The following is an 11,256-nucleotide window of genomic DNA, read 5'->3' as shown; positions in this document are numbered from 1 at the left end:
AATAAACAGTCTGTGACCTTGATGATGTTGCACTTGTGAAAGATTTCAAGTACAGTCATGCATAAAACTTCTTCTTCCATGCAGTGAATGAAGTTATTTTTGATCGTAAGAATAATATTTCCATTTCTACCATCTACAGAAAAGTCTTAACAGTTTAGACTATTGTAATCGTTAGTTTTCCAAAGGTGTTCCAAATATCTTGATACACTAACAGAGATTGTTTAGTGTATATGAACGCTACACATCGCACTGAAAGCTGAAGCACAGAGACACAATGAGACACTGGAGCAGAAAGATGTGCCACATTTGAAATAACCAGACATTTGCTGATAAATCAATCCAAACGTCTGAGGGATGTTAATAGACCTAGAGGAGCCACATTTATTCTGCTGTTTCCTACAAACCCACAAACCATCATAGACGCAGGACTTATCTGCCTCATAATACTGATTTACCACAAAAATGAGCCTTGTGATAGTCCTAAACCTTGCAGTACACACCAGAAATGTGTCGAAATGCTGTCGCACCTGTAGTTCAATTAGGTTCTGTGTACAGGACATCACACAGGAACACTTTCACGTCATCCTCTCTTTACAACTCCTAGTTAAACATTTTAAAAGGGGGTAGAAAGGACAATTTGTAAATAATAATAAAAACTGAAATGCATCATCCTAAAAAAAAAGCAGTAAAACAAACACAATTTATTATTAAATTACTTCCATTATTTTTATATAAAACAAAAACGTGCGCATTTCATGTACTTGTTAATGGACGTCCAGTCAAAAGAAACCATCTCATACATATAAAGTTCAAATAAATATGCATAAAAGTTAATATTTTTGTCTGAACTCTACAGAGTAGATGTGACATTAGTGTAACAGACTATAACCAAAAAATAAACGTTTTTCAGTTTACAATGTAATAAATCTGGATAGATGCGCACTGTAATACTGAATAAAAGTGACTTCCCATCTGAAGTCCCTGTGCACCAAATAATTTGACCACCAGCACTGGCACTAATGCTTCTCTATGATCACTTCATCTGTACGGCATGAGAACCGTGATCCTACACTAGAGGAAACGGACGGCATCGAAGTACAATGACCGAGGATGTGTTGGTTAACAGAAGTACCATCTTTTGTACACTGAACCTCAGATAAAAACTGTGCTATTTACAGTGCATTTAAGTCAAAGTGCTTTTGTTCCGGCTCCTTTCATGAATAACACACACACACATCAGCTGTACTTTACACACTGAATAGCAGCCGATAAGAAACGTACAACACAGTACTCTAGTCAAATCCACAGCTCTGTTCCTAAACCTAGCAAACTGCCTTGCTGTCTACGCTTACTAGTTACCTTCAAAGGCAGCATCCTAACAGTCAAGGAACCTCACAAGAGACTGATTTGAAATGTTAAGTGAACAACTTGAATCCTCTTACAAGCACGACATTTTAAAATGCATATTTAAAAAAAAAAGGAATAGATCAGTCCATTTGAAATAGAAGTATCTTTGAGTACCTGTTGTGTCAAGAACGTGTAATATGTCTGTTAGGGCTGGTAACTGAGACCGATTCCACTTCACATGCTCTAGATTCGAGTTGATTCAATTCTATACTGATTCATTTGGACATACATATATTTTTGGACAGGTTTAAATTTTTTCTTGAGGAGACCAATCTCAACCAATGCTGTGAGCTTACAGTTGATAAATTACTATAAAATATAAACTATTAAAAACAGTCCAAATTTACTTGCCATTTTTCAATAAAATAAGCAACATTCAAAAAATTGTACACTAATGTAAATTAAACAAGGAATTTTTTAGCAACCTCGTGATGTTCATTCATGTCCATTTCATGCTGTAACTAGTAGTAAAGAGGAAGAGGTTCACGTGCCGCTTGAACGGAGACATCAATAAAATCAAAGCATGTCAAACACCATTTGTTTGAATTTTGTGCTAAAATGTATAGAATTTGAAAGTTGAGACTTTCATACTAAAAGTAACAGCGCAAAGCTTATTGCGATTATTGGAGGCACATGACAAGTCATATTTAGTGACGTTTCGTTGATGCATTAACAGAAAATCGCAGACTTTTTGAAAGATCGATTCTTGGTTAATTACAATCGATTAACTGGTAATATCAACCCAGCCCTACTGTCTAGGTTCTGGAACAGAGCTTGTATCTACCAGCGCTACATAGCCGTGGTACCAAATAACACTCAGAAACGTCTATAAAGCCTAAAAGCTGTACACAGTCCTTTCGTGAAACTAAAAATTACTAATGTGCAAGAAGCATGCTGACCAGAAGTAAAGAGATGATCCAGTGTGCAGTGAAGAGGTGTCATCCGTGTACATGTGTCATCCGTTTCACTTGATTCAGTCCTGGGAACTTGGTGAACCCGTGTAGTGCAGTCACATACAAAGAAACGTCACTACAGGAAGGCTCATGGAGGATGCCTACAGAGACTGAAGAGAACTGGATGGCATGTGATTTCACACTCAGACGTTAGAGAGTAAAGGTACAGAAAGGGATGGATGAGAACTTTGAGTCAGCAGAGGCAAACCCTCTTGTTCTTCTGGTTTATCTACAAGACATATTCTCTTCTGCCTCATTTGGACTCAAGTCTGGTTTCTTTCCCTTTGTACATCATAAGGTGAAGGAGGGGTTGTGTTTCATCACTTCCTGTAGCAGGCGCTCTCGGTCAGACAGAGCTTTCTCTAGAGCTGACTGGACATCAGCGAGTCTGGACTCCAGAGACTGAACCAACAGAGAAACAGAAACAGATGAGATTCTGAACTAGACTAAATATCAATTGTGATCAGCTGAAACACAAAAACACTCTTTTGAAACACACTATAAAGCCCTATTCGGACGGGACTAGTTTTACAGGGAAATTTGTGTTTCACAGACGTACTTAGCGATTTTAATCCCGTCCGGATCTGCCACGTCTGTTTTTCTCACACAACCTCTGTAAAAATTACAGAGCAAATTACCTACTGTTTTTCGGCAAACTCAGTGATCCTGTGAGAAAACTAATCCCGTCCAAATGTGAATGTCTGTGATTGCCGATGATGTGTTTTGGCCAACGCGAACTACCGTAGACGCTCTTACCGCATGCGTTTTTGATATGTTTGCCTCTCGGGAAAGAAATAAAAAATAACAATAATAAATTCAAGAACCAACTCACGTAAACTATTAAGAATGGCTAGTGTAATATCAGCGCCAGGTAAGATTACTCACGTAACGTTCATTTCTGCACTCAACTACATAATATTTTAATTACATGTGTACCTTTACGAAAATTAAACACTAAAGTAACCACACATTAACCATGGTTTTGATATACTAGCCATATAGCTTCACCGTGGTATTTGTAGTAAACATGTGGTTATATATTAATGGTAATGAATCCGAATGACTATACGCAGTGCACGCATACAGAGAACGTGATCTCTGCGACGCCCAGATGTACAAAACAGACCCTCCCACCTCTGTAATAAACATAGAGATATATTTGTCCTGTCCAAATTGGTACATGAAAAATCGCAGACGTCAGGTGATAAGAATCGAAACTCAAACGTAGTTAGTCCCATCCGAATAAGACTTAAGAGACAATTTTAGAGAGCAGTTGTAGCAATACACCTTCACCCATAAATAATAAAAGACATTTAGGCTTCAGACATGTAATTAAGATATCCAATGCCACTGTTGACATTTGAGAGTCTTGTCCTCGAAAGGAATCGTAGCCAAGCGCTAGAAAATTACTGTAGGCTTGAAACTGTAAACGAAAACATTATTTTTTATTTCTCTGAAAAGGACACACACAAAACCTCTAAAATCTTATGGAAGCCCATTTTGGCCACATGAAAAAATTCAGGCTTTGAAAAAAAAAAATCACAATTATGGCATAAAAAGCACAATGTTGAATATTTTAAATTATGAGATACTAAGTCAATTATGAGATAAAAATTCAAACCGAGACACCAAGTCATAATTATGAGATTTTTAAAATGAAAAAGGTAAAATGAGAAATAAAAGTCATAATTATGAGATATTTAAAGTGAAAAAGGTAAAACGAGAAATAAAAGTCATAATTATGACATGTTGGCACTGACAAAAAAACAATTATGACATTAGTCGAAATTAATGACAAACATAATTGTCAAAAAAGTAGAAATTGACGTGTCATTGACATTGAAATTATGAGCTAAAAAGTCAATCATTACAAAAACTCAAAGACAATCTCAAATGTATTTTGTCATAAATATATTGTCTTTTTATCTCAATTTTGTCTTAGTATCTCAATTTCCACTTCTTTATTTAATTTTATTTTAAATTTCAAGTTTTATCTCTGAATTTTGACTGAAGCATAATTTTTCTTTTGTGGCAAAAATGGGCTACCATACAAAGCTCATTAGCGCTTGTGTATAATTAAAATATAGTGCGTCAAGATGTCACACTAGGCTTGATGCCAACAACATCAAAAGTCATTTTTTTCTTTTCTCTTTCTTATGTCCAACCTGACATCATGCATCTGGAAATGCAACGTTCAAATTAATTGTGAGTGAAAATGAGATTTAAAAACTACGATAGGGGCAGATGTTCTGTTTAACATCTCAAACCAAACTCAAACAGGCCAAACACATAAATAATGCAACATTACATTGTGTATAATAATTTTCTAATATATGATACCTTGTTTTTCTCCTCAGCTCTAAAGCAGGATTGGCCAGCTCTATCTTTGTCCCCACTGGTCTCAATCCCTGATTGGCTCTGCGCAGCTGCATGCGTAAAAGTGAAACAGAGGAAGCAAACGTTAGTTTAACAGGTGACAGCACAGATATCCTGTAATCTGAGCAGCCGCTGTAACCCAAACCCAAAGGACTCACGTCTCAAGCTGAGGATTCCATCATCCAAACGCTCCAGCACAATACCGTCCAGAGAGAAAAGCACAGGAACTGGTTGAGGAGCGGTCGGGTAGACACGAGGACCATCATCCTGTCAGAAAGAGAGAAAACAGAACATTTTTCATTGCCTTTGTCTTGTCTTGCTTTGTAAAATGCTGAAGCTTGTCCAGTAACTGATCAACTGATAATCTATCAAAGGGAATGGCTAGTCTCTGATTATGGGCATCATTTGACACTCATTCTCACCTTTAGTGTAATAGCAGTGTCCCGTAACCACAGTCTCATTGGCTGGGGGTCTGCGCTGAGCTCATCTTCCAGGAAGGGTCCCAGCGTGTTTAAGGTAGAAGCCAGGAGCTCTGCTTTGCACCCTGTCAAGCACATTTCCATGAAGCCCACACTCTCAGACAGAGGAGAGTGTCTGCCTGCACATGGTCCCATCTCCATCCTGAGGGCCGCTGCTGGGGGACAGTAAAGAGACTGGGGCCCGGGAGACAGAGGCGCACTTGGGGAGGAAGAACCAGCTATTGTGAAAAAAAAAAAAAGTTTTGGTAAATCTTTATTCAACAACATATTTGTGCCTTTTTGTACAATCTGCTTATGCCCAACTGATGGTTAAGTTTAGGGGTGGACCTTTATGCTTTCTTTATTTCTAATCATGTTTCTGTATGAATAATATTGTGCAAATACATACAAAATCACCACCTGGTAAAATTGTTGTTTTCTTATGTGATCAGGTTGGATGCACCTGTAAACCACAGAAACTGAAACCTTCTGGTTTGTTATCTTCGCATGCATGTTTGGCATCTTCTGAAAAGCTGAATTAGCACAAGGCCATTCAAAAACCGAAGGTCAGTTGTGGTGCTCACAGTGAAAGTGATCACCAATGGTATCTTGGGAATGTTTGGTCATGAGATTAATTAAAGTTAATGTAAACAGATGGGACAAAAAAACTGTCAAATATGTCCAAATAATAACAATAATAAATAAATAATAATAATAATTAGGCCTTGAAGTGTAAAGAGTCTAAATGGCATATTTGTGCCTTTTTGTACAATCTGCTTATGCCCAACTGATGGTTAAGTTTAGGGGTGGACCTTTATGCTTTCTTTATTTCTAATCATGTTTCTGTATGAATAATATTGTGCAAATACATACAAAATCACCACCTGGTAAAATTGTTGTTTTCTTATGTGATCAGGTTGGATGCACCTGTAAACCACAGAAACTGAAACCTTCTGGTTTGTTATCTTCGCATGCATGTTTGGCATCTTCTGAAAAGCTGAATTAGCACAAGGCCATTCAAAAACCGAAGGTCAGTTGTGGCGCTCACAGTGAAAGTGATCACCAATGGTATCTTGGGAATGTTTGGTCATGAGATTAATTAAAGTTAATGTAAACAGATGGGACAAAAAAAACTGTCAAATATGTCCAAATAATAACAATAATAAATAAATAATAATAATAATTAGGCCTTGAAGTGTAAAGAGTCTAAATGGCATATTGGCAATATTTTTGCATTCACATTTATGGACACATTCAGCATCCTAACCCTGTGTCAGTGCCAGTCCTGCCAGCAGGTCTGTGACTTTATGGTTGCCATGTTGTTTAGGCAAAAGCTCTTGGGCTTCCAGCGCCACCACGATATCTTCACCACGCATCTCTGTCAGGCACCCCATTCGACTCAGACACAGAACTAACACAGACACCTGAGGAAAAAAAGCGCTCATTAAAAATCACACAACCAACTATGATCAAAGTAAATGCTGTTGATCAATCCTGACAGCACTGATTTCTTACTAAACTTTCCCTCACTGATTAGTAAAGTACATGTCTACTATTTTTGTGTGTGTGTGTGTGTGTGTGAGAAAAACACAGACTGACAGCTTCTGGCTACACTGTTTTTGATGTAATTGAAATGTTTAATTTATAAACTGTTTGCATTAATCCAGTTCTTATAACTTCTGAAATAATTATTTGTGGTTAGTTAATTTAAGAAATTGAGGAGTTACGGCAAAGGACATCAATTAGAAAACAGGAAATAAGAAATATACAGCAGAAAAAAAAATATTGCAATAATAGTCAAAGTAAAATATTATCAAATTAAAAAACAAAAACAAATAAATAACATATTTAGCTATTTTTCAGAGATTTGCACAATGAGCACTTCATTTTCAACACAGTGTCAGGATGCATTTTCTGATGATCTTCCATACAGAGGACAAGTGGCAGGTGTTTAGCCATCTAGATGTGCTACAGGTAAGATAAAACTCACCATATCTTGAGCAATGTCTTCAGTGCTCTGGGACAGGGAGCTGCTGAGGTCTGCTGATGAGCCGCCTTCTGTTCCTGGAGCTAGACTAACACAGCTGCCGGAGACACCTGCACCATTCGGACGCAAAGACTCCACACCAGACTCTGAATCACAACAACACAAACACACATGACTTAGACACTGACAGTTATAGTTATAGCTTTTAAAATAAAAGTGCAAGTGCTGTACCAGAGTCCATGAGGATGACAAAGTTTTCACTGATGTCACTATCAATGGACATGCCATCGTCCGCCAGACTACTTTCTAAAATGGCACTGTCACAGGAATTCTGGGAAGGCGACTGTTTCATGGACTGAAGCCGCAGGTTCCCCATCATGGAGGGACCGGACTCTTCTGGCCGTGCACTTTGCTCCCTACAGAAGTCATATCAACACATGATACTTGAGGCAACGAATTACAAGTCATTAACCACACTGGCAGGAAGAGTTCAGCATAACTTGTCAAACATTAAAGGGATAGCTAATTAATTTTGTCATTAATTACTTATCTTCATGTCATTCCAAACCCATAAAACTATTAATTTTGGAAACACAAAGAGGATATTTGTAATGAAACTTGAGAGACTTCTCTCTCTCCATTGAAAGTCAATTCCACCAGAAAGTTGACGCTTCAAAAGTTCATGAAGACCTAAAATAAAGTAGTCCATATGATTTGAGCAGTTTAATTAGCAAATAATTGAAAGGAGACCTATTATGCCCCTTTTTACAATATGTAATATAAGTCTCAGGTGTCCCCAGAATGTGTCTGTGAAGTTTCAGCTCAAAATACCTCACAGATCATTTATTATATCATTTTGAAAATGGCTATTTTGAGTGGAAGCAGAAACACACCGTTTTCGTGCATGTCTCTTTAAATGCAAATGAGCTGCTGCTCCCCGCCCACTTTTACAGAATTGTGCTCTGCCTTTACAGCTCATTCCTCAGATACTCTGCTAAAAACATTTTGATTATCATGTCTATCACGCTAAAATCATGCGTTTTAAACTATATTAGTTTAAACTTCTGATATACAGTTTTCTGAGCGCACACATCCGAAGCATGTGCACAGAAAGCGGCTGTCACACGGCATGCGAGTACTAAACTAAGGCCATGTCTACAAGTACGCGGGTATTTTTATAAACTGAGTTTTTCCTTCTTCCGTTTAAAAAAAAATCTCAGTACACATGAAAATGCAAAAGCATGCTATGAAGCACTGTCAAGAGCATGCCAAGCCAACAGGTGGCGATATAATCTCAACCGTAAAGCCATGTTGGCCAATCAGAAGCCTGAAAAAGTTTCCAGTAGGCGGAGATAACCGCGCAAGGCCCGACATCACAAGCCAAAATCTCCGGTTTTGCGGTCTACACGATAACACTGCAACCGGAGTTTTTGAAAATCTTCACCCTGGCAGGAGTTTTCAAAGATGTTCGGTTTCAGTGACCTGGTGGTGCGTTTGCGTGTGGACGAACGGCCAAACCTCGTAGAAAAAGCTGCGGTTTTGAAAATGCCCGCATTCGTGTGGAGAGTGTTCCGGCCTTTTAGCTGTTTGGACTCTCATTCTGACGGCACCCATTCACTGCAGAGGATCCACTGGTGAACAAGTGATGTAATGGTGAACTGCTCCTTTAATGATGTGTGATCTTATGAAACAGATGTGTCCAACATACTCGTATGTACGTTTGTCGATGTCTGAGAAGCTGAATTAGCACAAGGTCATTCAAACTGGTGCTGACAAGTGAAAGCGATCACTATTGGAATCTTGGGGATGTTTGGGCAGGAGATTCATGTAAACAGTGTTGTGCCTAATGTTAATTTAAACAAAGCGGTCAAAAAAAAGTGGCCAAATTATTATTTTGGCATTCACATTTATGGACACATTTAGCATCCTAACCCTCAGTCAGTGCCAGTCCCGCCAGCAGGTCTATGACTTTATGGTTGCCATGTTGTTTAGGCACAAGCTCTTGGGCTTCCAGCGCCACCACGATATCTTCACCACACTTCTCCGTCAGGCACCCTATTCGCCTCAGACACAGAACTAACACAGACACCTGGAATAAAATCAGAGCGTTCATTAAAAATCACACAACCAACTACGATCACAGTAAATGCTTCTGATCAATCCTGAGCACTGATTGATTACTAAACTTCCCCTCGGCAATCACTAAAGTACTTGCCTTACTGGCATTAAAGCCCATGTTAAAACATGTTTACTGTTTGAATATGGGCAAATGTGATATAGACTCATGGTCACGTTATGCTTTCTTTGCCATATGGATTTTATAAGCACATGATAGTGAGCAAATGATTATCAGTTTTGGCAAATGAGCACTGCATTTAAGATGCAGTTTCATGATGCATTTTCTGAAGTTCAGGTGTTTAGCCATCTATGTGCGCTACAGTACGCAAGATAAAACTCACCATATCTTGAGCAATGTCTTCAGTGCTCTGGGACAGGGAGCTGCTGAGGTCTGCTGATGAGCCGCCTTCTGTTCCTGGAGCTAGACTAACACAGCTGCCGGAGACACCTGCACCATTCGGACGCAAAGACTCCACACCAGACTCTGAATCACAACAACACAAACACACATGACTTAGACACTGACAGTTATAGTTATAGCTTTTAAAATAAAAGTGCAAGTGCTGTACCAGAGTCCATGAGGATGACAAAGTTTTCACTGATGTCACTATCAATGGACATGCCATCGTCCGCCAGACTACTTTCTAAAATGGCACTGTCACAGGAATTCTGGGAAGGCGACTGTTTCATGGACTGAAGCCGCAGGTTCCCCATCATGGAGGGACCGGACTCTTCTGGCCGTGCACTTTGCTCCCTACAGAAGTCATATCAACACATGATACTTGAGGCAACGAATTACAAGTCATTAACCACACTGGCAGGAAGAGTTCAGCATAACTTGTCAAACATTAAAGGGATAGCTAATTAATTTTGTCATTAATTACTTATCTTCATGTCATTCCAAACCCATAAAACTATTAATTTTGAAGAGGATATGAGGATATTTGTAATGAAACTTGAGAGACTTCTCTCTCTCCATTGAAAGTCAATTCCACCAGAAAGTTGAAAGTTCATGAGTTCATGAAGACCTAAAATAAAGTAGTCCATATGATTTGAGCAGTTTAATTAGCAAATAATTGAAAGGAGACCTATTATGCCCCTTTTTACAATATGTAATATAAGTCTCAGGTGTCCCCAGAATGTGTCTGTGAAGTTTCAGCTCAAAATACCTCACAGATCATTTATTATATCATTTTGAAAATGGCTATTTTGAGTGGAAGCAGAAACACACCGTTTTCGTGCATGTCTCTTTAAATGCAAATGAGCTGCTGCTCCCCGCCCACTTTTACAGAATTGTGCTCTGCCTTTACAGCTCATTCCTCAGATACTCTGCTAAAAACATTTTGATTATCATGTCTATCACGCTAAAATCATGCGTTTTAAACTATATTAGTTTAAACTTCTGATATACAGTTTTCTGAGCGCACACATCCGAAGCATGTGCACAGAAAGCGGCTGTCACACGGCATGCGAGTACTAAACTAAGGCCATGTCTACAAGTACGCGGGTATTTTTATAAACTGAGTTTTTCCTTCTTCCGTTTAAAAAAAAATCTCAGTACACATGAAAATGCAAAAGCATGCTATGAAGCACTGTCAAGAGCATGCCAAGCCAACAGGTGGCGATATAATCTCAACCGTAAAGCCATGTTGGCCAATCAGAAGCCTGAAAAAGTTTCCAGTAGGCGGAGATAACCGCGCAAGGCCCGACATCACAAGCCAAAATCTCCGGTTTTGCGGTCTACACGATAACACTGCAACCGGAGTTTTTGAAAATCTTCACCCTGGCAGGAGTTTTCAAAGATGTTCGGTTTCAGTGACCTGGTGGTGCGTTTGCGTGTGGACGAACGGCCAAACCTCGTAGAAAAAGCTGCGGTTTTGAAAATGCCCGCATTCGTGTGGACAGGGCCTAGGGTTCTCTTTCATGTCTTATTGCATTTAAACTGTCAAATACACAC

The 11,256-nt window shown here is 38.9% G+C and overlaps 2 protein-coding genes across 2 annotated transcripts in view; both read right to left on the bottom strand.

Annotated features, from left to right (window-relative positions):
- Window positions 1-751: 751 nt before the first annotated feature.
- Window positions 752-11,256, bottom strand: part of LOC107566066 (UHRF1-binding protein 1-like) — a 41,882-nt gene continuing 31,377 nt past the window's right edge. Inside the window, exons 13-23 of the mRNA XM_016251442.1 lie at window positions 9,869-10,053; window positions 9,641-9,783; window positions 9,114-9,270; window positions 8,890-8,911; window positions 7,413-7,597; window positions 7,185-7,327; window positions 6,462-6,618; window positions 5,159-5,433; window positions 4,895-5,003; window positions 4,701-4,786; window positions 752-2,762 (exon numbers count right to left, since the gene is read on the bottom strand). Coding sequence (XP_016106928.1) covers window positions 2,652-2,762; window positions 4,701-4,786; window positions 4,895-5,003; window positions 5,159-5,433; window positions 6,462-6,618; window positions 7,185-7,327; window positions 7,413-7,597; window positions 8,890-8,911; window positions 9,114-9,270; window positions 9,641-9,783; window positions 9,869-10,053 — 1,573 coding nt within the window. The 3' untranslated portion in view covers window positions 752-2,651. The remainder of the gene's footprint in view (window positions 2,763-4,700; window positions 4,787-4,894; window positions 5,004-5,158; window positions 5,434-6,461; window positions 6,619-7,184; window positions 7,328-7,412; window positions 7,598-8,889; window positions 8,912-9,113; window positions 9,271-9,640; window positions 9,784-9,868; window positions 10,054-11,256) is intronic.
- LOC107566075 (UHRF1-binding protein 1-like) lies at window positions 8,798-10,104 on the bottom strand. The gene is made up of 4 exons (XM_016251452.1): window positions 9,869-10,104; window positions 9,641-9,783; window positions 9,114-9,270; window positions 8,798-9,024 (listed from the first exon to the last, which is right to left on the bottom strand). The coding sequence occupies exons 1-4, from the start codon at window positions 10,014-10,016 to the stop codon at window positions 9,005-9,007; spliced, it is 468 nt and encodes a 155-aa protein (XP_016106938.1). The 5' UTR covers window positions 10,017-10,104; the 3' UTR covers window positions 8,798-9,004.

Source organism: Sinocyclocheilus grahami, unplaced genomic scaffold (genome assembly GCF_001515645.1).
Source record: "Sinocyclocheilus grahami isolate Dianchi unplaced genomic scaffold, SAMN03320097.WGS_v1.1 scaffold1044.1, whole genome shotgun sequence".
Classification (NCBI taxonomy): Eukaryota; Metazoa; Chordata; class Actinopteri; order Cypriniformes; family Cyprinidae; genus Sinocyclocheilus; species Sinocyclocheilus grahami.
This window is presented reverse-complemented; position numbering and strand designations above follow the sequence as displayed.